The sequence below is a fragment of the Mesoplodon densirostris genome, chromosome 10 (genome assembly GCF_025265405.1).
Source record: "Mesoplodon densirostris isolate mMesDen1 chromosome 10, mMesDen1 primary haplotype, whole genome shotgun sequence".
Taxonomy (NCBI): Eukaryota; Metazoa; Chordata; class Mammalia; order Artiodactyla; family Ziphiidae; genus Mesoplodon; species Mesoplodon densirostris.
Genome location: NC_082670.1, coordinates 39,719,202 through 39,744,074, shown reverse-complemented (window position 1 = coordinate 39,744,074; position 24,873 = coordinate 39,719,202). Strand labels below are relative to the sequence as shown.

The 24,873-nt window shown below is 39.9% G+C and overlaps 1 protein-coding gene across 2 annotated transcripts in view; it reads right to left on the bottom strand.

Annotated features, from left to right (window-relative positions):
* Positions 1 to 24,569, bottom strand: part of ILRUN (inflammation and lipid regulator with UBA-like and NBR1-like domains) — a 119,372-nt gene extending 94,803 nt beyond the window's left edge. For both annotated transcript variants that reach the window (XM_060110550.1, XM_060110549.1), the window contains exon 1: positions 24,225 to 24,569. In XM_060110550.1, coding sequence (XP_059966533.1) covers positions 24,225 to 24,382 — 158 coding nt within the window. In that variant the 5' untranslated portion in view covers positions 24,383 to 24,569. The remainder of the gene's footprint in view (positions 1 to 24,224) is intronic.
* Positions 24,570 to 24,873: the final 304 nt, after the last annotated feature.

Here is a 24,873-nt window from a genome sequence, read left to right as displayed (position 1 = left end):
TATATCAATATAACAGAGGGCAGAGGAATGCCAACAACAAAAAAATGTATCATTTAGCCTATAGAGTGCAGGATCATGCAAATGTATACCTGGACCAATCAAGACCAAATTAGGGAAAGCACAGCTATCACCCAAAGACTTTCAGTTGGTGGGATAGGGCACCTGGGACAACAAAAGTCATAATTATGATAGCTGGACCTGACTAGGGGTCACCTCCCACGGGAGAGGGGGAATGAGAGCATTTGTAGTTGTTACTTGTTGGCAATGCCCCCACTTGCTCGTAGAGCTCCTTAATACAGAGTGAGGTCATTCCAGAGTTGACGTGGGGGTGGGGACACTCAGAAATTTGGAACTGAAATTTAGAAAGAGTTTTTCTCATAGTATCTGGGCTATAAACTACACATTTGGGGGCTTTTGACAGTCACGGTTCTCTTCAGCAGAGATAGGAGACCACTGCAAACACCTAGATACAACAAACATAGAAAGGAATCTGAAGGGCTTTTTAGTCCCTGGTTCCAGTTGTTCCTGGAAGCCCGAACTTATTCCTGCCTTTGGGTTCTCTGTAACATAGAAACATCCTTAAAATACCCCCACCCCTTTAGCATTATCTAGTTGGAAGTAAGTTTGTTACCTGCAACATAATAATCCCAGATTAATTCAAAATTGTAGAGTGTGGTCCAGAGATAGAGTCTGCAAGTCTGGTGCAAAGTCTGTCACAAGAGACAGAAGAGGAACTGGAAAGGTAAATTAAAACTTAACTCAGATCCAGCAATCTACTTTTGGGTATATATCCAAAAGAACAGAAAGCAGAGACACAAAAAGAAATGTGCACATCCATGTTCATAGCAGCATTATTCACAATAGCCAAAAGATGAAAGCACATGTCTATCAACGGATGAAATGGATTAAAATACACATACAGTGAAATATTACTCAAACTTAGAAAGGAAAAACTGTCACATGCTGGAACGTGGATAAACCTTGAGAACATTATGCTAACAGAAATAAGCTGTCACAAAAAAGACAAATACTGTATTACTGTATTCACTTGTATGAGGTATCTAGAGTAGTAATTCATAGAAACAGAAAGTAGAATGACGACTGACAGGGGCTAAGGGGGAAATGAGGAGTTACTGTTTATGGGTAGAGAGTTTCAGTTTTGCAAGATGAAAAAGTTCTGGAGATTAAGTGCACAACATGCTTAACACTACTGAACTGTACACTTAAAAATGGTTAAGATGATAAATTCTATGTTATGTGTATTTAACCACAATTTTTGAAAATTTTAATTAGGATGAGACCAATATGCTTCAATAAGAAATTTGGACTTAACTCCTAAAAGCAAAGGAGAGCATGTAAAGGTTAAAAAAAAACAACTCTACTGAAGTATGACTTCCGCAGCATAAAACTCACCCATTTCAATTGCACAATTCAATGATTTTTAGTAAAGTTACTGAATTGTAACACAATCACCATGTTTCAGAACATTTTCATCATCCCCACAATGTGTATATATGTTATGTTAATGGCACAGGGGAATTAAGGATGTTAATCAGGTGACCTGGACATAGCAACATTATCCTGGATTATCCAGGGGAACTCAATGTAATCACTTCCTTAAGTGTGAAAGAGGGAATTGGAAGACAGAATCATGGAGAGAGCAGTGTGAGAAGGACCCACACGACATGCTGGCTTTGAAGATGGAGAAAAGAGGCCAAAAGCCAAGGTACGGTATGTGGCCCCTGGAAGTGGGAAAAGGCAAAGAAACGAACTCTCCAGCAAGAACACAGCCCTGATACACCTTTATTTTAGCCCAGTGAGACTCATTTTGGATTTCTGAACTCCATAACTGTAAAATCATAAACTGGTGTTTTTATAAACCACTAAGTTTGTGGTAATTTATTAACAACAGCAAAAAATTAATACAATGGCTATTCATTATTTTATTCTTTCTACTTTACTATACGTTTGAAAATGTTCATTCATCATACAAAAAACTATGAATATAAAAAACTAAAAGGTTACAAATAAAAAGGTGCTATTTTCTGCTGAGTCATTTCCTTCATCATAACTCGGCTCTCAAGAACTCAATTATCCATTAAAGATGCACACTTAGAAGTTAACACCTATTCTTCTTGCCTCCCGCCACCCCACCCCCACCCCCGCCATGTAACTGCCATGGATACTTCCTAAAAAGGTAAATAATCACTAGGTTCAGTGCTAACTGAAATTTTTGAAGATACTAGAACAGAGTAGAAATGCACAGAGTAGCCATGAAAATGTAAAATACCCAAAAAGTCCCAGAATGACAAACAGAAAACGTGATTCAAACAAAACTAAGTTCATAAACAAAACATTTGTGGTTTACTGTTGTTCATGAAACTTTCGTTGGGACATAATTTAAAGTAGCAGTTACGAAATGATCAAGTAAATCTATAATTAAGTATGGTTTTCAAAAGTGTGTTTACCTCACAAGGAACTTAGAATAAGCCAGCAATGGTTAAAATGCATCTTATCCTACACCCTAGTCAGAGATCTGTTTTCTAAAAGATACTAGGAACTTTTTTTTTATTTTTAAAAAAGGGAAAAGTGCCAAAAAGCTAAATTGTAAGCCAGCGTTCCACTCTCAAATCTAGCTGTCGTTTCTGCATACAGAGAAAAAAAATGCAGGGGCTTCGAAAAGAAATCACACACCTTTTACATATACCTTTGATTAAAATGCTCCACACCTGTCTTATATGTCTTGCCTAGAGATTTCCTGATTGTGTGCTACAGGGGCCAGCTTCAAAGCCTCTTCAGTTTCATCACCCCTCAAGAACCATGCTGACCACATCACCTTTGGAGAACACAACAGTAAGCCTCAGCATACTTCACCTCCAAAAATGCATACCAGGGTACGTGTCTAAGACCCTATGTTATGAATCTTATTCTGTCCTCTAAAAACAAAAAGGTAAATAAAACTTGGCCAAGTTCTATGCAATATGATGAACAAAGCCAAAGCAACGTTATCATCACCACCAAATAATGTCACATGGCCTTAATGCCTACTCTGCTCATTCTGCAGCCAACCCATCTCCAAATACTCTGTGGCTATATTTGGCTGTTCTCTAGTACATGTGAGATAGGTACCTTAAAAAGCTACATACAGCTGGAAGACTAAATTAAATTGGATAGAACTTGAAAAAAGACTAGGATAAAGGCAGATTTTATCACAGTTCATAAACCTGAGAGGACCAGCCCCCCTTTTCTTTTACAAACTAATGACAGTATAAAAGATGTCAGATGCCATTTTTAGTAGTAACTAATCCCTGAGAACAAACAAGGAAGAAAACGTGTAAAGAATATTTCCTGTAAAAGTCCTATGACACTTGCAGACAGTCTCACATACTCTGTTAATGTTTTCATGTCTGGGCAACCAACTGCACATGAGAAGCAGTCAGGTTTGGACAGCTCATCCAACTATGGCATTTCTTTTACATTACAGAAGAAAAGGATTTTTAAAAATAGCTACTTTGCATGATACTGCATAATTACCACCAGTTAAATTACTATAAAAAAAAATCACAAAACCATCCAAACAAACATGGGGGAAAAAAAAAACTAATTTGGTTTACAAAGAAAAACTAATAAAAGCTTAAGAAAAACCATTTCTGTATCTTTTTCTTATTCCTTAAAAAGAGTGGTCTCTCAAAGAGAGAAAAGCAGCAAACATCCCCAAATAATGTAAACACAGTCAAAAAGTTTATGTATTTCAAGCTTCGCAAAGGTCAAGGAGATCTCTCTCTCTCTCCAGTACCGTTTCTTTGGATCCTCTGTGGCTAAGGGTAAGGTAAATATGCTTAGCTCAACACTATTAAGACAAGCAACCAAAATCTGCTTCATTCTCCATAAAATCCTTCATGACTCTGACAAGTTCCATTTAAAAATTAGCAATATCTTTACAAAAGACTGCTAACTAATAAACACAGAAAGAACAACAGAATTAGAAAATTATCTTTTTGCAACCATTAGGCAATAAACAACTCAAGCAAGGATCATCAGTGGATACTAAAACAGGAGAAAGATTTCTGGGGAAAAGGATATTCTCACAGTCTATCACAGATTACTTACTAATTACAAAGGAGAATAACAGGTGGACACTGTCTTAACTAAATACTCAAGTTTAGCATAATAATGGGACAAAAGCAGATGCCTCCTGATGTGATGCAACAGAAGACACACATTTCTAACAACAACAAAACGTTTAACCTGAATTTAACCGTGAAGAAACAGACTAATCAACAATATGGGACACTCCAGAGGACAACTGGCCTGGACTTTTAAAAAATGTCAATGTCATAAAACAAGCAAATGGCAAAGGTGAGGGACTGTTCTAGATTAAAGACATGACAACCTAATATAGGATGAGATGCTTGAGAAGACTCTGGATTTTTTTTTTTTAAAGTTATAAAGGGCATCTGGGGAACAAATAGGAAAATCTAGATATGAACTGTATATTGGATAACACTATTATTTCCAGGCTAAATTCCTTGGGAGTGACAATGACATTGCACATATGTAGGATGACGCCCTTGTTCTTAGAAGGTATCTGCTGAAGGACTAAGAGGTGGAATGTCATGATGTCTGCAATTTATCTCAAATGGTTCAGGGCAGAAAAATAAAATAAAATCCAGAGAGAGAACTTTCACACATTGCTGGTGGGAATGTAAAATGGTAGTTACTTTGGAAAAGAGTTTGGCAGTTTCCTAAGAAGACATAATTTTACAATACAAAATAGCAATCAATTCCTAGGTATCTACCCAGAAGAAATTAAAACACACATCCAAAGTCTTGCAAATGAATGTTCATAGCAGTTTTATTCATAATAGCCAAGTAGAAAAAAATCCAAATGTCCATCAACTGGTAAATGGATAAACAAAATGTGGTATATCCATGCAACGGAAAATTACTCAGCAACAAAAATACTGATACACGCTAAAACATGGATAAACCTCATAAACAAAACACTAACTGAAAGAAGCCAGATACAAAAGACCACTTATGAGACTTTCCTGGTGGTCCAGTGGGTTAAGAATCCACGCTCCCAATGCAGGGGGCCGGGGTTCAATCCCTGGTCCGGGAACTAGATCCCACATGCATGCTGCAACTACGAGTTTGCATGCCACAACTGAGTCCACATGCTGCAACTAAGAGTCCGCATGCCACAACTAAAACACGCTGCAACGAAGATCCCACGTGCCACGACTAAAACCCGGTGCAGCCTAAATAAATAAATAATTTTAAAAAAAGACTCCTTATTATACGATTCCATCGATATAAAAAGTAAAAGAAAAGGCAATTATTTAGAGACAGAAAAAAAATTAGTGTTTGCCTGAGGCTGGAAGTAGGAATGGTGATTATAAATAGGCAGGCAAAGTCTTCTTGAAATGATGAAAATATTATACAACTGGATTGTAGTGATGGTTGCTCAGTTCTGTAAACTTACTAAAAATCATTCAATTATCTATTTTAAATGGGTTAATTTATTATATGTAGATTATACTTCAATAAAGGTACTTAAAAAATAAAGCAGATACGGTAAAATGGCAATTATACAGGTATTCATTGTGCTAATCTTTCAACTCTTCTATACTTTTGAAAGTCTTCAAAATAAAAAGTTGGGGGACAGATCAGAATGAACTCTGCAAAGCACATACACTCACCCCAAAATTAGTGTTTCTAACTGTAGATTACCTAAAAGAAGTAAAGGACAGAGCACAACTCTGATGGATTTAGGATTAAATAAAAGAAGAACATATTGGAACCTAAGGCAAATTTTTATCTAAGGATGTGATTAACAATGTTTTCTCTACTTAGGTATTATTTTTTCCTAATTACACAAGTAATACATATTCATTATAGAAAATGTGAGAATTAAAGTGAAAAAGAAAGTATAAAAAAGAAAATAAAAAACTTCATAATCTCATAGCCAGAGATAAGTATTTGTAGTTTGTTTTTTATCCTTCAGGTAAATGCAGATCCATTTTGGTGAAGGAAAGCTATCTAAATACAACATCATCACAACTTGATCAATTATTCAATTGGTATACTAAAATTTTACATCATATCCAAACAATCACATAAATCGTAAGAGTAAAAAGGCAGAATAAAAAATTTTAGATGCAAATCCAATACTTCCTTTCAGCTTCCAATTAAAAATTTCAGGGACTTCCCTGTGGCTCAGTGGTTAAGAATCCGCCTACCAATGCAGGGGACTCAGGTTCGAGCCCTGGTCCGGGAAGATCCCACATGCCTCAGAGCAACTAAGCCCGTGTGCCACAACTACTGAAGCTTCGCTCTAGAGCCCATGAGCCACAACTACTACTGAAGCCCACGCGCCTAGAGCCCGTGCTGCGCAACAAGAGAAGCCACCGCCATAAGAAGCCTGCACACTGCAATGAAGAGTAGCCCGTGCTCGCCACAACTAGAGAAAGCCCGCACACAGCAACGAAGACCCAATGCAGCCAAAACTAAATTAACTAATTTAAAAAAAAAATTTCACACACTAGCCTCAGCTCTCTCCCAAAACCCTCCTAAAATATAGGTATAGTGCTACATATTGAATGTACATTTGTGTCCCCCCAAAATTCATTGTGAAACCCTAACTCCCAATGTGATGGTATTAGGAGGTGGAGCCTTTCAGAGGTAATTAGGTCACAAGGGTAAAGCCCTCACGAATGGAATTAGTGTCCTTATAAAAGCCATCCCAGAGAGCTCCCTTGCCCCTTCCACCACATGGGGTTACAGTGAAAAGTCAGTCATCTGTAAACCAGGAATCGGACCCTCACCAGACATTTAATCTGCTGGCACCCTGACCTTGGACTTCCCAGCCTCCAGATATGTGAGAAATAAATCTCTGTTGTTTATCAAGCCACACAATCTATGATATTTTTGTTATAGCAGCCTGAATGAAGAAAAATGCGGGAAAAAGTCAGAAATTCACAAGGACCAAATGAACAAGTGAGGAGGCAATATGTGGGCGGCTAGAAAGCAGAGAGACAAGTGGTAAATGACTTAGCCGACCTGAGAAAGATGACTCCTCCTCGGCCAGCAGTGGGACAAGTAGAGAAGCAATCCAACTTAAAGTGAGGATTCCCCAAAAGATTCAGAAATTAAGAGCACCAGGTACCCTACAAGTGAAGGTAAAGACATGGATAAAAACAGAAGTTATGCATTTGCCTAAACTATGCATCAGACCTCAGATCCTCAATATAGTCTAAACACTGCATAGCTGGTGACTGCCCCACCCTGGAGGAAATGGGTGGAGCTGTTAAGCCCTCATTTAACAAACCCCACAGTCAGGCCCACAACTTTTAAACCACTTTTTCTGTCTTACTCATAAATACGAGTAGATAGCTAATAAACAGCAAGTACATAAGGTAAAGTATCTAATATGATAGAAAAAAACTAAAGCAAGCAAACAGAAAAGGCAACCTGAAGAAAAAACACAGAGATCACAGAAAAGAGAGCAAAAATTTTGTCAAAAGGTTAAAAGAGGGGAAAAAAAGATAAGACAGAGGACCAGAACAGAAAATCCAGTGTCTGAAAAATAGGAGATCTAAGAAAAGAGAACAGAGAAAATGAAGAGGAGAAAATCAAAGAATTAATTCAAGAAAATTTCTAAGACCTAAAAAAAACAAAACGAACAAACATGACAAAAGAGAAACAGAGGTACAGACAGAGAGAACAAACAGGTGGTGGCAAGGGGCGGTGGGGGAGGGGTAGGGGGAGGAAAGAAATAGGTGAGGGAGATAAGAGGAACAAACTTCCAGCTGCAAAAAAATGAGCCACAGTTATGAAATGTACAGTGTGAGAACATAATCAATAACTATGTAATATCTTTCTATGGTGACATATCATAACTAGACTTATCAGACTTCTTGTGGTGATCATTTTGAAGTATATAAAAATACCAAATCACTATATTGTGTAACAGGAACTAACATAGTGTTATTGTAGGTCAATTATACTTCAAAAACAAACAAACTCATTGAAAAAGAGATCAGATTTGTGGTTACCAGAGGTGGAGGGGGGAACTGCAGGAAGGCAGTCAAAAGGTATAAAATCCCAGATAGAAGATAAATAAACACTAGGGATGTAATGTACAACATGATAAATATAATTATCATTGCTATATGTTATATATGAAGGTTAGTAAGAGACTAAATTCTAAGAGCTCGCTCACAAGAAAAAATTCTTTTCTATTTCTTTAATTTTGTATCTCTATGACATAATGGATGTTTACTAAACTTACTGTGATAATCATTTCATGAGATATGTAAGTCAAATCATTATGCTGTACACCTTAAAGTTATACAGTGGTGTAGTATCTCAATAAAACTGGAAGAAAAAAAAAAGAAACATTCCAAGAACAGAGGACAGTTTCCAGACTAAAAGGGCTCCCCAAGGCTAAGCACAGTGTATGAGAACACAGGCTGAAATGCATCACTGTCAAATTTCAGGACACTGGGGACACAGCAAAGTTACCAAAAGCTTCCAGAAAGGGGAAAAACATAATTCATTCAAAGAACAAAGAATCAGAACAGCATCACATTTCAACATTTCCACTGAAAAACACAAAACAAAGGAACAGTGCCTTCAAAATTCTGAGAAAACTACTTCCAATCTTCAAATTGCTACCTAACCAAACCTGGGATTATCAACTAAATATCAGAGTAAAATACAGTTTCAGAATACGACAGTCTCAAATTTTATCTCCTCTGCACTCTTAGGAAGTTTAAAAAAATGGGGTCCAGGAAACAGGGGTTCCAACAAAGTGGGGAAAGTATGAAAGAAATCCCCGGGGTACCAGGGGAGCTGTGCAGCAGACCTAGAGTTCTACCAGTCCAGTCATAGTGGGTCAAACACTGTGGAAGGCTTCTTCACAAAGATAAAACCAATAGAACACCTGAAGTGTCTAAACCTACTGAGAAGAGATTCATAGATAGTAAGGAGTTTGACGATAACTTAGTTTAAAAAACCTGATCCCAGGGGCTTCCCTGGTGGCGCAGTGGTTGAGAGTCCGCCTGCCGATGCAGGGGACACAGGTTTGTGCCCCGGTCCGGGAAGATCCCACATGCCGCGGAGCGGCTGGGCCCGTGAGCCATGGCCGCTGGGCCTGCGCGTCCGGAGCCTGTGCTCCGCAACGGTGGAGGCCACAGCCGTGAGAGGCCCGCGTACCGCAAAAAAAAAAAAAAAAAAAAAATCTGATCCCAGACTTCCCTGGTGGAGGAGCAGTGGTTAAGAATCTGCCTGCCAATGCAGGGGACACGGGTTGGAGCCCTGGTCCGGAAAGATCCTACCTGCCACGGAGCAACTAAGCCCGCGTGCCACAACTACTGACCCTGCGCTCTAGAGCCTGTGAGCACAGCTACTGAGCCTGCGTGCCACAACTACTGAGCCCGTGCACCTACAGCCCGTGCTCCACAAGAGAAGCCACAGCAATGAGAAGCCCGCGCAACGCAACGAAGACCCAACAATAAATAAATAAACAAACAAATAAATAAATAATTTTTAAAACTCTGATCCCTATACAGAAAAAACAGAATTTTCTGTATATCCTGTATACAGATGTTGTCTACAGATGTTGAACTATAATGCTGTATACCTGAAACTTAATAAATAAAGCATTTTAAAACTATCTAAGAAACTGAGCAAACCAAAAAATCAAGACAATGATTCACCCTAGGACAGCAAAAGATTGTGCAGAAAAGGAAAATGAATCCCAGTACATTAATGGCTCAAGTGTCTATAAGGATTTAAATAGTTAAAACAACATAAACACTGAAAACTGATTTAACCAAATCACAAATAATTAAAATGGGAGCATTAGAGAGAGGGTGAGTGTAACTGAAAATTACCATGTGCTGGGTACAGCTCTAAATCTTTACACATATTAATTTATCCAATCCTCAGGTAAAAACTGATATTGTCCTTATATATAAGGAACCAAGACAAAGAAAGAGTAAAATAACTTGCCGAAGGTCAAACAGATAGTAAATAGCAGAAGCTTTGAACTTCGCTCTTTACCACCACATTGGCTCTCACAGAATAACATCCTCATCTCCCTGTGGGAAGTCAACAGATAATGGTCAAAACAGAAAAAAAAAAAAAAAAAAATCAATGGAGGTAAAAACCCAAAAAATCAGCTGAAAGAATTTAAAAAGACTGCCTTTGGAAATGAGTATGAAAAAAGGACTCTAGAATCCCTGGTTCCTTTTAACAAGCCTGTAGAACTACCTTACCCTTTAAACTATGTGCCTTTATAATGCAGATAAAATGAAAATTATAAGAAGAAAATAGGGCTTCCCTGGTGGCGCAGTGGTTGAGAGTACCCCTGCCAATGCGGGGGATACGGGTTCGTGCCCCGGTCTGGGAAGATCCCACATGCCGCAGAGCGGCTGGGCCCGTGAGCCGTGGCCGCTGGGCCTGCGCGTCCAGGGCCTGTGCTCCGCAGCGGGAGAGGCCACAGCAGTGAGAGGCCCGCATACAGCAAAAAAAAAAAAGAAGAAGAAAATAATGTACTTCCCTTTAAAAATATTTTTTAAGTGAACATTAAAATTCTTATTCTACCTTAGAAAACCGGACATACACACCAGTACAACAGAGGAGGAATCTCAAAACTGAGCCCAAATATATACATAAGCATTTGATATATGATAAAGATAGCATTTCAAATCATTGGGGGGAAATGTGAATTTCACAGTAAATGGGAAAACTGACTAATCATCTGAAGAACATGTTAGATATAAACCCCAGCACACTGCCAAATAAGTTTCATCTGTATAAAAAATTTATATGTAAATTATGCAATCATAAAGAAAACAAAGGTGAATAATTATAAAACGATTAGGTGGGGGAAGGAATTCTAAACATGAAAACAAAAGCAGAAATCAAAAAGGAAAAGACTGCTGGATTCAACTTCACAAAAATTCACCAAAAAACTGCTACACAGTTAAAACAAAAATCATAAACCATGTTAAAAGACAAACTGGAGGAAAGGTAAGTATTTAATAAGCTATTTTCCTTAATATGCAAAGAGTTCACATAAATCAATGAAAAAAAGAACAATCCAATAGAGGTAGAGAGAAAAACACACAAAAAAGTCACAGAAAAATATAAATGGCCTCAACAAAGATGGGGGGAGGGGGGATACAAATGGCCATTAAGGATAAGGAAAGATGTCCTACCTCACTCATAATTAAAGCAATACAAATTAAAATGAATATATATTTAACCTATCAGACCAGCAACAATGTAAAGACCATTCTTCCATGGCTAAGAGGTTGGCAAAACAAGCACTCTTGTATACTGACAGTAAAAATGAAAATTGGTACAATAAAATTGGTACAATACATTTGAAGTGAATTTGATACTACCTACCAAAATTTATACTGGCCATACATCTAGCCCCAGCAATCCCACTTCTAGGACTGTATCCCCAAGTCTGTATAAAGATACCTATACCAGAGCAGCTTTATAAAAGCAAATACCTAGAAACTAACTGTCCATCAGTAAGGAAGTGGTTAAACAAAATGTGTCAGCCACAATGGAATACCATGTATCCATTAAAAAAAAAAGAAAAATAATGTCTACATTGTAAAGTTAAACAAGCTAACCTACGAACAATATGTATAGTGTGATTCCATTTGTGTGTGTGTTTTAAAGTAAGAAGGGGATAAGACCTCTATACGTGAGATGGTGCACCTACATATCCTGCTCTCCCAGTTAAAAAAATCTTGACAACTGAGGTGGATGACTGACCTGAAATGGCTTGGCCTAAAGTCCATACTCAACAACATATCAAAGTTTTTTTTTGTTTTTGTTTTTGTTTTTTTTTTGCGGTACGCGGCCCTCTCACTGTTGTGGCCTCTCCCATTGCAGAGCACAGGCTCCGGACGCACAGGATCAGCAGCCATGGCTCACGGGCCCAGCCACTTCGCGGCATGTGGGATCTTCCTGGACCGGGGCACGAACCCGTGTCCCCTGCATCGGCAGCGGACTCTCAACCACTGCGCCACCAGGGAAGCCCTCAAAGTCTGTTTTAAAGCATTGAGGAGGGGAACATTTCTATATCCATGTAAAGGAATACTGTGAAGCCTTTAAAATAAAAGTGCAGAATCATATTTATTAAGAATGGAGAAATGGGGACTTCCCTGGTTGTCCAGTGGTAAAGAATCTGCCTTACAATGCAGGGGACGCGGGTTCAATCCCTGGTCAGGGAACTAAGATCCCACATGCTGCAGGACAACTAAGCCCACGTGTCACAACTACTGAACTCATGTGCCTCAACTAGAGAGCCTGCGTGCCACAAACTACAGAGCCCATACGCTCTGGAACCCACGTGCCACAACTATAGAGCCCACGCGCCCTGGAGCCTGAGGGCCACAAATAGAGAGAGAAAACATGCCGCCACAACTAGCGAGAAGCCCGTGCACCGCTACGAAAGATCCCGCATGCCTCAACGAAGACCCCACGTGCCGAAACTAAGACCCGACACAGCCAAAAATAAGTAAGTAAATAAATAAATAAACCTTAAAAAAAAAAAAAAAAGAATGGAGAAATGGTCATATTTTTAAGTGAAAACAGACTACACATAGTGTGTATATTGGTTGAAGGGTATCCCCCTGAATTCATGTCCTCCCAGAACCTCAGAACCATGATCTTATTTGGAAACAGAGTCTGTGCAGACATAATCAGTTAAGATGTGGTCATACTAGATTAGGTTGGGTCCTAAATCCAACTGGCTGGTTTCCTTCTAAGGAGACACATACCCCCCCACACCCCCTACCCCCCCAACACACACACACACACACACACACACACACACACACACGGAAGAAGGTCATGTGACTTCTGAGACAAACTGGAGTGATGCATCTACAAGCCAAGGAACACCAAGAAATGCCAGGAGCTATCAGAAGCTAAGAAGAGGTAAGGAAGAATTCTTCCCTAAGAATCTTCAGAGGGAGCATAGCCCTGCCCAGGCCCTGAATTCAGACTTCCAACCTCCAGAACTGTAAGAGAATAAATTTGTTTTAAGCCACCCAGCTTGTGGTAGTTTGTTATGGCAGTCCTAGAAACCCATACAGCGTGTAAAACACAACAATCAGGAGCACAGACTGTGGTCCCAAGCTGCTTATACTTGAATCCTATTTCTACCATGTATTACCCACATAACTTTAGGTAAGTTATTTAACCTCACTGAGTCTCTAATCCTTTTCTGTAAAATGAAGATAACAGTATTTATTTCCCAGAATTATTATGAACATTATATATTAAACTTAATCACTTAAAACAATACCCAGAATATAGTAAATACTCCACTTTTGTAAAGCAAACACAGGTACACACACACAATAGTATTAAAAGGATACAGATCAAAAGGTTAAAATTGCTTATTTCTGGGTCCCATGAGTATGGCTTATTTTTTTCCTTTTTTTTTTTTCTTTTTTCTTTTTGGTATTTTCTAGCTTATATGCAGTAAGATCTATGTCATAATACAATTGTTACTATTTTTTAATTTAAAAATATTTTAAAGGCAGTAGTTCCCAGTTACAGGTGTATGCAAACCCCATCCCTTGGCTAATGATTTCCACTACTCAAAGCCTGTTATCAAAATATTTTTTTAATTAAAAAGCGAAATTTACTTTAGAAGATAAATGCTGACCACAAAGCATTTTAGAAGCACATCGTGTATCATTCAATCAATCATTAGTAAGCTGTTGCTACATAATAGGCTATGAATCACTGACCTCAAGCACAATAATTCAAGTTCAAACTCCTGGAAACACTGTACAGACCCGAGGCTCAAACATTTTAAGAAAACGTAACCATTCATTTTTAAAAGTGAGTCTTTTCAAACGCAGTACCTAGTAAATTCAATGAGGCTGAGTTCCATATTTGGAATAAACTGCTACCCCTCCCAAGACATACATTAGCTTTGGCAAATCATTAGAAAATCGCTTACAAAATCAATTACCCTTCCATAGAGTGAAAAATGTATTAGTGTTATCTGTACAAGGTGGTTTAATAAAGAGTTAAAGTGAGTTTCAGTTTTGTGTTTTGGGTCCCTAAAAAGTTCAAATTATGAAATGTGTTCTCTGACAGTACCTCATAAGTAAATTCAGATGAGCTCACTGCTAGATAGTTTACTTAACACATTTTGCTCTTAACACAGCAAAACAAAGGTTTAATAAGTATATGTAATCACTAGATGAGAGTCTGTTAATACAGTGAAGAAATTTTACTATATTTGAAGAGACCAAATCCACCACTGCACGGGTTTTTCGTTGCTTTTCGTTGGTTTTTATTGTGTTTTTTTATTGAAGTACAGTTGATTTACAATATATTAGTTTCACCACTGCATTGTCAATTAATAAAGCCTATCTATTTGATCATCCTATCCAAGTACCTTGACAGCTAATTCACTGCTCACTGAAGCAAAGAAGGTGCAAGAGATATGGTACCCACTAGTCTGGATAGGAAGAATAATTATTCAAATAGCAATACCACTGCTATTAAAAGTTTTTATATACATTTAATTTTTTATATACACATATACATATACACACATGCAAAAAAAATTACCTGTGTATATGTACAAAAGTCTATAGACATGAACATTTTCTAAAAGGTACAGAAGAAATAGTAGTGGCTATATCTAGAAAGGAGAGGGGATTTTTGCTTTTCACTATTCATCCACAGGTTGCAAATTAGCGGCCCAAGGACCACATCCCACCTACAGATGTAGTTTATTTGGCCCACACAATGTTTTAAAAGTATTTAAAATAGTTGCCAACGTTTGAAAATCAGGAAATTTCCCATAAAAATCTGAATTTCTGGCTTCTCTTGAAAAAATGGAAAAATCTAAGAATGCTGGGCCCCCATTCCAGCGTGGCAATATTTGACTTAAGGCAAGTATCAGACATCCTCTTTATAAAAAGGCAAGTGCCTTCTAGCTCACACATACTTCAACTGTTCATGTCCCCCACCTGGCATCTATAAGCATTTTAGTTTGCAATTCCTGCTTAGACCCTTCTAAACTATTTGAACTTACTATGTGCTTATGCTGCTTTTTACAGTTCTTCCTCAATAAAAAATACTGGCAAAGATCCAGGAGAACTTCAGAGATTTTAAAAAATATTCTTCTCCATTCATATCTAAATAACTTACCTAACTTTGATTAATACATTCTCTCATAAACTGATTACAAAAAATATTTAGTGTAAGGAGACATGCCTGGAAAGGTAGGTATATAACAAGGTGGGGCCAACCTGCAGAGGGCTCAGATTGCTTCCAGAAACAATATTCTTGTTGTTACTTAAATTTTAATTTGCTTTCATGTCATGTATGCCCAAATTAAACCTACAAACAAAAGAGCCTGAAAAGAAGCCTAGTTTATAGAACTTGTTTCTTCTAACAGCACTAGACTTCAAGACTTCCATAAAAACAAAATCTTTATTCCCACCTATCTTCAGGTACTACTTCAACAAATATTTATTGAGCACCTACTACATACAAAGTGTTGCATCAGATGCTTAGGAAGAAGCAAAGGCTGTTAGGGGACATTTTCCTCTCCAGGCTGTGCATCATACATGATAACCGTTATTAAAAAGGCAAGAGTGCAGTTCAGAGAAGACAGCACTACCAAGAATTCGTGTCCCAATTTCAAAAAAAAAAAAAAAAAGGATTTCATGAGGTATAAAGAAAGGAAATAACAGTATTCTAGGTAGAAGAAAAAAGTTAAAAATTGGGAAAGCAGGGCTTCCCTGGTGACGCAGTGGTTGAGAGTCCGCCTGCCAATGCGGGGGACACAGGTTTGTGCCCCGGTGCGGGAAGACCCCACATGCCGCGGAGTGGCTGCGCCCGTGAGCCACGACCACTGAGCCTGCGCGTCCGGAGCCTGTGCTCTGCAACGGGAGAGGCCACAACAGTGAGAGGCCCGCATACTGCAAAAAAAAAAAAAAAAATTGGGAAAGCAGAAGTATGTGTGGGAAACAAGCAGCGGCCAGCTTGAACGGGGCAGAGAGGAGCAGGATACCCATCACAAAAGATATGCTGGATCAATCTATGGAAGGTCCTGAATGTCAAGCTAAAGCTCTCTGCTCTTTACCTGGTCTACAAGGCACAAAGGTTTCTGAGAAAAGAAGGGCCCTGATCAAAGCTGTGATTCAGAAAGACTGACCTGGTAGGGGTATGTCCGCAAAATGGACTGGAAGGAGGAGAACCTGGTGCAAAAAACCAATTTGGAGACTATTCCTATGTTACCCTGTTAAAGTGGTAACATAATCTATATAAGCTAAGGTGATGGCAAGGAGAATGGAAAAAAGAGACAGTTGGGAGGTGCACTGCAGAGTGGAAATGAGCTGGGTTTGGCAAATGATCTGGGGTATCCAGGAAAGAGAGGGCACTGGAAATAACACAGTTCAAGCCTTATGTCTGGAAGACCACTGTAGCTATTAATGAAACAGGAAAAAGTCAGAAAGAAAAGCTGAAGGATTGGGGGCGGGGAGGATTGACCTTTTGAACATACATTTAGTTTTTGGTGCCCATAGAACATGCACAAGTTTTTTCTCCCATCAGAAAACCTTGCACACTTTTCTGGCCCAATTTTCAGTGGTGGCCAAAGCAAGTACAGTACATATTTAATACAAGTAAAGGATATATTTAATGGAGAGTCAATGAGAAGCCAATTCCAGAGCATATAATATGATCAAAATTAAACTCTACAGAATGAAGATGGACTCCCACCTAAACCATATGCAAAAGTTAACTCAAAATGGATCAGTGACCTAAATATAAGAACTGAAACCATAAAACTCTTAGAAGAAAACAAAGGCAAATCTTCATGATCTTGGATTGGCATAAATTATTACCTATAACACCAAAAGCACAAGCAACAACAAAAAATTAAATAAATTGGACCTCACCGAAATTAAAAACATTTATGCATCAAAGAACATTAACAAGAAAATTTTAGAAACAATCCATAGGGGACTTCCCTGGTGGCACAGTGGTTAAGAATCCGCCTGCCAATGCAGAGGACATGGGTTCGAGCCCTGGTCTGGGAAGATCCCACATGCCACAGAGCAACTAAGCCCGTGCGCCGTAACTACTGAAGCCCGTGCGCCACAACTACTGAAGCCCACGCGCCTAGAGCCCGTGCTCCGCAACACGTGAAGACACAGCAATGAGAAGCCCATGCACCGCAACGAAGAGTAGCCCCTGCTCATCACAACTAGAGAAAGCCCACACACAGCAACGAAGACCCAACACAACCAAAAATAAATAAATAAATAGATTTTAAAAAATTATTCAAAAACACAATCCAGGGCCTCCCTGGTGGCGCAGTGGTTAAGAGTCCGCCTGCCGATGAAGGGGATACGGGTTCGTGCCCCGGTCTGGGAGGATCCCATATGCCGCGGAGCGGCTGGGCCCGTGAGCCATGGCCGCTGGGCCTGCGCATCCGGAGCCTGTGCTCCGCAACGGGAGAGGCCACAACAGTGAGAGGCCCACATACCGCAAAAAAAAATAAAAATAAAAAACACAATCCACAGAATTGGAGAAAATATTTGCAAATCAAATATATGATAATGGTCTAGTATCCAAAATATATAAAGAACCCTTATAACTGAACAACAAAAAGACAAACAGTCCAGTTAAAAAACCAGCAAAGGACTTTCATAGACATTTCTCCAAAAAAGATATACAAATGGCCAACAACCATATGAAAAGACATTCAACACGATTAGTAATCAGAGAAATGCAAATCAATCTCACAATGAGGTACCACTGCAGACTCACTATAATTTAAAAAAGGAAAATAAGTGTTGTCAAGTTTGTAGGAAAATTGGTACAGACCCTCAAACACTGCTAGGGGAATGTAAATGACTCAGCCACTGTGGAAAATAGTTTGGTGGCTCCTCAAAAAGTTAAATATAGAATTACCATATGACCCAGCAATTCAACTCCTACATATATATCCAAAGAAATGAAAACAGGTACTCAAACAAGTATACCTAAACGCATGTTCACAGCAGCGCTATTCACAATAGCCAAAAGGTAGAAATGGCTCAAATGTCCACCAATGGATGAATGGACAAACTGTGGTATACACATACACTGGAATATTAAACAGCCATTAAGAGGAATGAAGTACTGATACATGCTATACACAACATGATGAAGCTTGAAAGAAGCCACACACAAAAGGAAATATATTTATGATTCCATTTATATGAAATATCCAGGATAGATACATCCATAGAGAAAGAATTCATACTGGTGGTTGCCAGGGGCTGGGGGGAGAAGGGAATGGGGAGCAACTGCTTGATGGGTGTTGGGTTTCCTTTTGCAGTGAAGAAAATGTTTTAGCTAGACAGAGGTGTGGTTGCACAACACTGTGAACACACTAAATACCACTGAATTGTTAACTTTACTGTGGTTCAATTTTATGTCAATTTCACCCCAATTTTTGAAAAACCAACAATATTCCAAAGCAAAGATACAAATAAGCTCCATCTCTCGTCACTTCTGATCCCATTAACCACATTCTTGTCAAGCCAATCTTCCAGACAGCTCTGCTCCAATTGCTCCTTCCTGGTTTCACTCAGGAAATATCCTCCACCTAACATTACATAACTTTTCCATCAATTCAAATCCCAACCATTTCAAACCTTCTAAGAAAGCAACCTACCCATAGCAAGCACTCAATATTTGGGAATCACTGGTTCTGTTTGATTCAGTCCATTCTTACCTGTTCTGAAATTTTACTCAGTTAATTCAGCATTAACATATGAATGCTGCTTCCTTATTTATCCCCAAACTTTTTCTCTCATAGTTTCAGGCATGTTCTTTTCCTGTTAGAGAGCAAATTATGATAGAGGCTGTCTTCTGCTTTTGTATTACACTATCTGCCAGGGGTCTATCCAAAATACGTTTCTTTAAATACTGTCTGGTTGAGGGAATTCCCCGGTGGTCCAGTGGTTAGGACTCGGTGCTTTCAAGGCCGGAGCCCAGATTCAATCCCTGGTGGGGAACTAAGTAAGATCCTGTAAGCCTTGTGACCAATAAATAAATAAATACTGTTTGGTTGAGTTTTTGCTGTTATGTGCTAGACAAATTGGGGTGGGGGAGTCGGAAGACAAGAGATGGTAAAGAAACACCTCCACCCACCCTGGCGATAATGGAGATTAGTTCTGACTTGATATATAATCAGAAATGCAAGTCCCACAGCACTTGAACAGTAAAAAGACCTCCTGCAGGACAACAATGTACTTTTTACCATGTTCCTTTTAAAACTAAAATGAATCTTGATGCTCTATTGTAAACTATTTTATATTATACTCAGAGTCCCAACCTGTCTGTGCCACTCAAAAAAGGCCAAAAAGTGGGAAAGAAGAAGGTCCAAACCAAGAACTCCCAACCTTCTTAAAAATGCAATAGCGTGCACAACACTCTATCATTGTTACGCGACCCCTCCTATTCTCTTCCTAAAGCTGCTGCTTGGCACACATTTTTAAAGGACACTATTATTAATATCATGTTTTATCTGTCATAAAGAGACTTTTCCTAGATGCATACATATAAACCAGAGAGTGGATCAGAAACTCATTTAGCACGCAGGTGACTGAGAAATGGATTAAGATCAGGCGGGGGAGGCATTGTGAGATCAGATAGGATGTACAATGAATTTTTACATCGAGATTCTGATTTCACTTCATTGCATAGTGGTTATACCTTCATTTTATCCAGAAGGGTGCTTCTGACAATACTGAGAAAGTCAATAGGACATTATTTTACAAAAATGTTTTTCCTGAGTTATTTTTCTAGAAAACATCTGTTGTATCCATGATGGGCGTGTGTAGTGTTCCAAAAAATACACGCTGCTTCCTGAAGATACCTGAAGGCAACCTAAGATGTTGCAAAACTTTTGCAGTTTTGCACCAAAACTGCGAAGCACTAGCTTAATGAATAGGAGGGACAGAAACAACCAACATTGTCTATATGCTGGTCAAAGATAATTTACTTATCCCTATAATGAGAAATAACTCCTACGTTAACATTCTCTAAAAAATCTACCAGTGTTATTTGCTTCTTGTCACAAACACTAAAGAATAACTCACTTTGAAAACATAACAGAGACAAATGACTTTGAGGGCCACAACTGAATTTAAAATCTCATGTAACACTGAACTGTACATTTAAAATTGACTAAAAATGTTAAATTTTACGTTATGTATATTTCACCACTATTAAGCTCTCTCAATTCTGTTGGTTTCCACTTAAAAATATATATAAATCTATCAGACTACATTGAAGAGTGAGAAACCATTAAACGGAATGTGTTAAAATGACAAATGGTTGAAATTTTCTAGTAATTTGTATTAATAGAAGCCTTCTGACCTCTTAAGGAAAGTGTTTATTATTCTTCATCTCCAAGGGGGACACAAGCAAATGAAAAAAGCTTAATTACAGTAAGAAAGATTCAGTTTTGACATAATTCTAACTAGAAAGGTAATTAAACACTACCATAAGGTATCATGCAAATGTCTGCCCTCAGGGATGCAAGAATAAGCTATCTTGGAAGGGTTATATGCAATTTTGCAGGAAAAACTGGAATGAACTAGAGAATCTTAAGCCAGCTTCCAGTTTTAGAATTCCAAGTTCTATACTCACAGCCCAAAAGTGTCTTTGCAAGACATTCCACCTATAGAAAGTTATTCTAATCTACAAGTCATTTCAGTTTAGCTTCAGATATTGGGTTCCTTCACCACACCATTTATGCGCTTTATGTACTTACTTAGGAACTAAAAATTAACTACTTTTGTTAAGAGTCAGTTCCACCAATCTCCAGCAGCATACCTGCCAGCTCAGGTATAAACAGTACAAAACCGAAATAATACTGGGTTCTAAATTAAATAGAAATATCTATATAATGCATATCCAACCTAAGACTAAAAAAAAAAAAAAAAAGCTATGTTTACACGGTAGGTAACTTATAAGGCCAAAACACTCAATTTAGCCAATTTTCAACAGCTTCTTAAAAAGTTGTTACCAACAACAAAAATAAATTCTTACTTTTGAAAATAAACCTTTCCAAGTAGGGTTTCATTTTAGAAGACTCGTGGCCTTCATTTTAAAATAATCATTTTTATTTTACCACATTATTTTTTAACAATCACTAGACAACTGAATGGTGGTTATTTATTACAACCCAAAGCAGGCACTTATAAAGTCACAGGAGGGTTAATCATCTCAAATTCAACAGGTTAACCACAGCAACTTGAGAGAAATTTTGGCAACCTCTACCGGGACTATCTCGACAGTTTCCGAAGTGAGACATTAAATGACACTTAAAAACAATACATTTCTATGTAAAATAGATAGCTAGTGGGAAGCAGCCGCATAGCACAGGGAGATCAGCTCAGTGCTTTGTGACCACCTAGAGGGGTGGGATAGTGAGGGTGGGAGGGAGACCCAAGAGGGAAGAGATATGGGGATATATGTATATGTATAGCTGATTCACCTTGTTATAAAGCAGAAACTAACACACGACTGTAAAGCAATTATATTCCAATAAACATGTTAAAAAATACATTTCTAGACTTTAGATATTTATTTAACACACAAATATTTTGACCAGGTATGCATTCATGTATGTATTTTAACTAGATTTTATTAATTATGATGAGTATTTGTTTAAAACAAAGACAAATTTAGCCAGGTCAACATAGGAATCAAAACACAATATTGGATTATGAAACTAACTGCTTTCATTAGAAAGAAAAGCATAACAAGCCTTACTTCCTTCAGTTCACACATTTTTCATTTTATAATCAAAGAAAAGAAAGAACATGACTTCTACAGTCAAAAAATAAGGTAACGTACTTAAAGCTGAGTTATCACTTAATTGCCTGGATTCCTAAGAAGCTACTGACTTCTGTTTTAAAACCAGAATGGCTTTTTTAATGGCTCACTCCTTTGTTCAGGAATGCTGATATCACCTTGTTTTATACAGAGATAACATCTCATCAGAACACATGCTACTCAGTGTCATTGAGCTTAATAATTTTTACATAAAATTCAAATAAAATTTTTATAATGCAACCATAATTATATTTTTTTCTCATCCACACTGGGCCTCACCTTTCACAACACTTAAAAACAAACAATCTTAGATGTTAAACACACACACACCTCAAGCATATAAAATTCATTACATTGTTTCTGTAGCCATTAATAATTGTACTAATAAATACTGACTCTAAAAAACTAAAAACTTAGTAGGGCAGGATTTAAATGATACAACTCACAAGAGGGTGGGGAGAAATAATGATCCTCCCCTACCAAACTGGCAGCAACTATATGCCAAGTCTCTTACGCTGAACTAGTGTAAACAATGAAGAAAAGGAGCTGGGAGTAGGAAGCAGGCAGGCAAGGGTACAACCCTCCTCAAGATATAGCTTTACTTCTAAATCTCACCAGTGTAATACCTCTTCTTGGTGTTTTCAATAACCCCTGTCACTCTCTATTAAACACATAGACTGGTGTTCAGAAAACTACTGCAGGCTGTAGTCCTTGTCTGAGATCATCCCGGACATAAAAGATAAAAGTGGGGATCACAAATGCTTCTTTAATTATAAAGACTATCTCCTGCATTCAAAGAGTTTTCTAAACATCTAGAAACTCAATCCCACTCTTACTATAACAATCAACTTTAAAGATAAACAACAGGACCTGCCAATGATGCTGCACAGAAAAAAATTCACACGTCACCACAGCTATAAGGCTCCCATTAATAAGATGGGCATCATTCAGGATAGGGCTCGATGAGTAACGGGATAAAGACTAGGCTGACAGCCTCTTTTTCTGGCATTGCTTGAGGCATCCAGTGGGCAGGGAATAAAGGGGAGGCTGGTTGTATAAGTGATGCCAAGAGAAACAAGATTCCACATGCCCAACACAGGGAGCAAAGGGCAATCATCTCATGGTTTTCCGACCAAAGAAAGATGAGTTGTTTCACCTGAAATCCTTTCAAAGGAAGTCTAATGGTCTCCACTTAATCACTCACCCTGAGTGAACTCAACAACCCCTCAAAGAACAAAGGGAAGCCTTGCTTATCAAAAATAGCAAGTGCTCCACCCAAAGCCAAGAAATACTCCTTTAGTCTAAGTTGTCATGGTCTTCTGTCCCAATTCAGTCTTCTACAAGGAAACTCCAAGCCAAAAATACTTGGTTCCCAGCCTAAGTCAAGTTCTCCATTTTCCCAAACATCTACCAACCAGCTTTCTTTCCGGTAAGCCCCTCTGGATAAGCCCTTCTCCATTCCCGCATTCTGGAGCCCAGGGCTCCAATCCCCTCAGAAAGTTCCCTCCCCCAAGATAATCTCTCTCCTTCACTTTTCCTAAGGTTTTTCCCACACCGTGCCCCAGGTCTAGCACTCCCGGTCCTCCATTAGCGGATCCCACTAGTAGATCCCACCGCTCCCCGGCACAGCTCTTGGGAAAGTCATCTTTCTTACCGTACTCACTTGTCCTCCCCCATAAAGTTTTTCCCTTTTCTTTATCTGTCCTCGAATGGACATGGACACACACAGACACACACACACACACACACACACAGACACACACACACACACACACAATCTGTTCTTCTCAGCTCTTAACTCCCAAGTCTCACCCGCGCGCCAGGTTCTTGCATAGTACCTAATTCTCTCCCTCAGTTTCCCCTCATCCCTGTCATCCTCAGCCCCTAACTCCATACCCCAAGCTTTTGCCCACTCCCCAAATTCAGATTTTCTGTGCTTTTTACTCTTAGCCAACACCACAGCGCTCTTCCTCACAGGTCGACCCCGTGCCTCGATCCTCAAGTCTTTCCCCCTCTTCCCGCGTTCCTCGGCCGCTAATACTCCGCAGAACCTCAGGAGTAACCCCCGCCCATCTCCCTTCCGCCTCTCCTGCCCTCCACGGACCCCAACTCTCCTCATACATCCCCCTCCAGCCCTGCTCGGCCCCCAAATTTCTTCCAGGCCCCTAGGGTTCCCCACAACCCCTCCCCGCCCCAGAAAGCGGGTACCCCTCAGTGCCCGACCGTCCCGCCCGGCCGCCGAGCTTGGGTGTCCCTTCCCTTCCCCTCGGAGCCCCGAGGCCGCTGCCAGGGCTGGCGCGGCGGGGCCGGCTCACCAGTTGGTCATGTCCAGGAAGAAGGCGCAGCCGGCCGGGTTGAGCTGGAAGCCGAGCAACCGCTGGAACTCGGAGATGAGCACGTCCTTGTCGGTGGTGCCCAGGCAGCTGAACTTCTGCATCAGCTCGGGGTCCAGGTCCACGTCCATGCCCTCCATGGTTGGGGCCGGACACTCGCTTCCCCGCCTCCTCACAACTGAGCCGCCGCCGCGCCGCCGGGCCCGGGGACCGGGAGGGGGCCCGCTGCTAGCTGGCGCCGCGACCCCGCTCCTCTGAGGTAGGCCCCGGGCCTCTCACCGCCTCATAGGGGTAAACTCACTCAGCCACTCACTCACTCTCGCGCTCCCCCCCCTCCCACCCCCCCCAGTGCCGCCGCCTCCGCCGCCGCCGCCGCCGCCGCCTCTCGCTTCTATGCCGCCTCCGCCTCCTCCCGCGCCGCGCCCACTGCGCAAGCGTCGCCCGCCTAGCCCCGCCCCTTCCTCTCCCGGAGTCCCGCCCCTTCGTGGCGTCAGAACCCCGTGACGTCCCCTGCGTGACCTCACCAAGGTGGAGCGAGGGGGCGGGCAGTGGGAAAGAGGAAGGGGACGGCCAGGCGGCGCGGGGAGGTGACTCCTGGCCTGACCTTTTCCTCGCCCCGCCCCCACGCTGA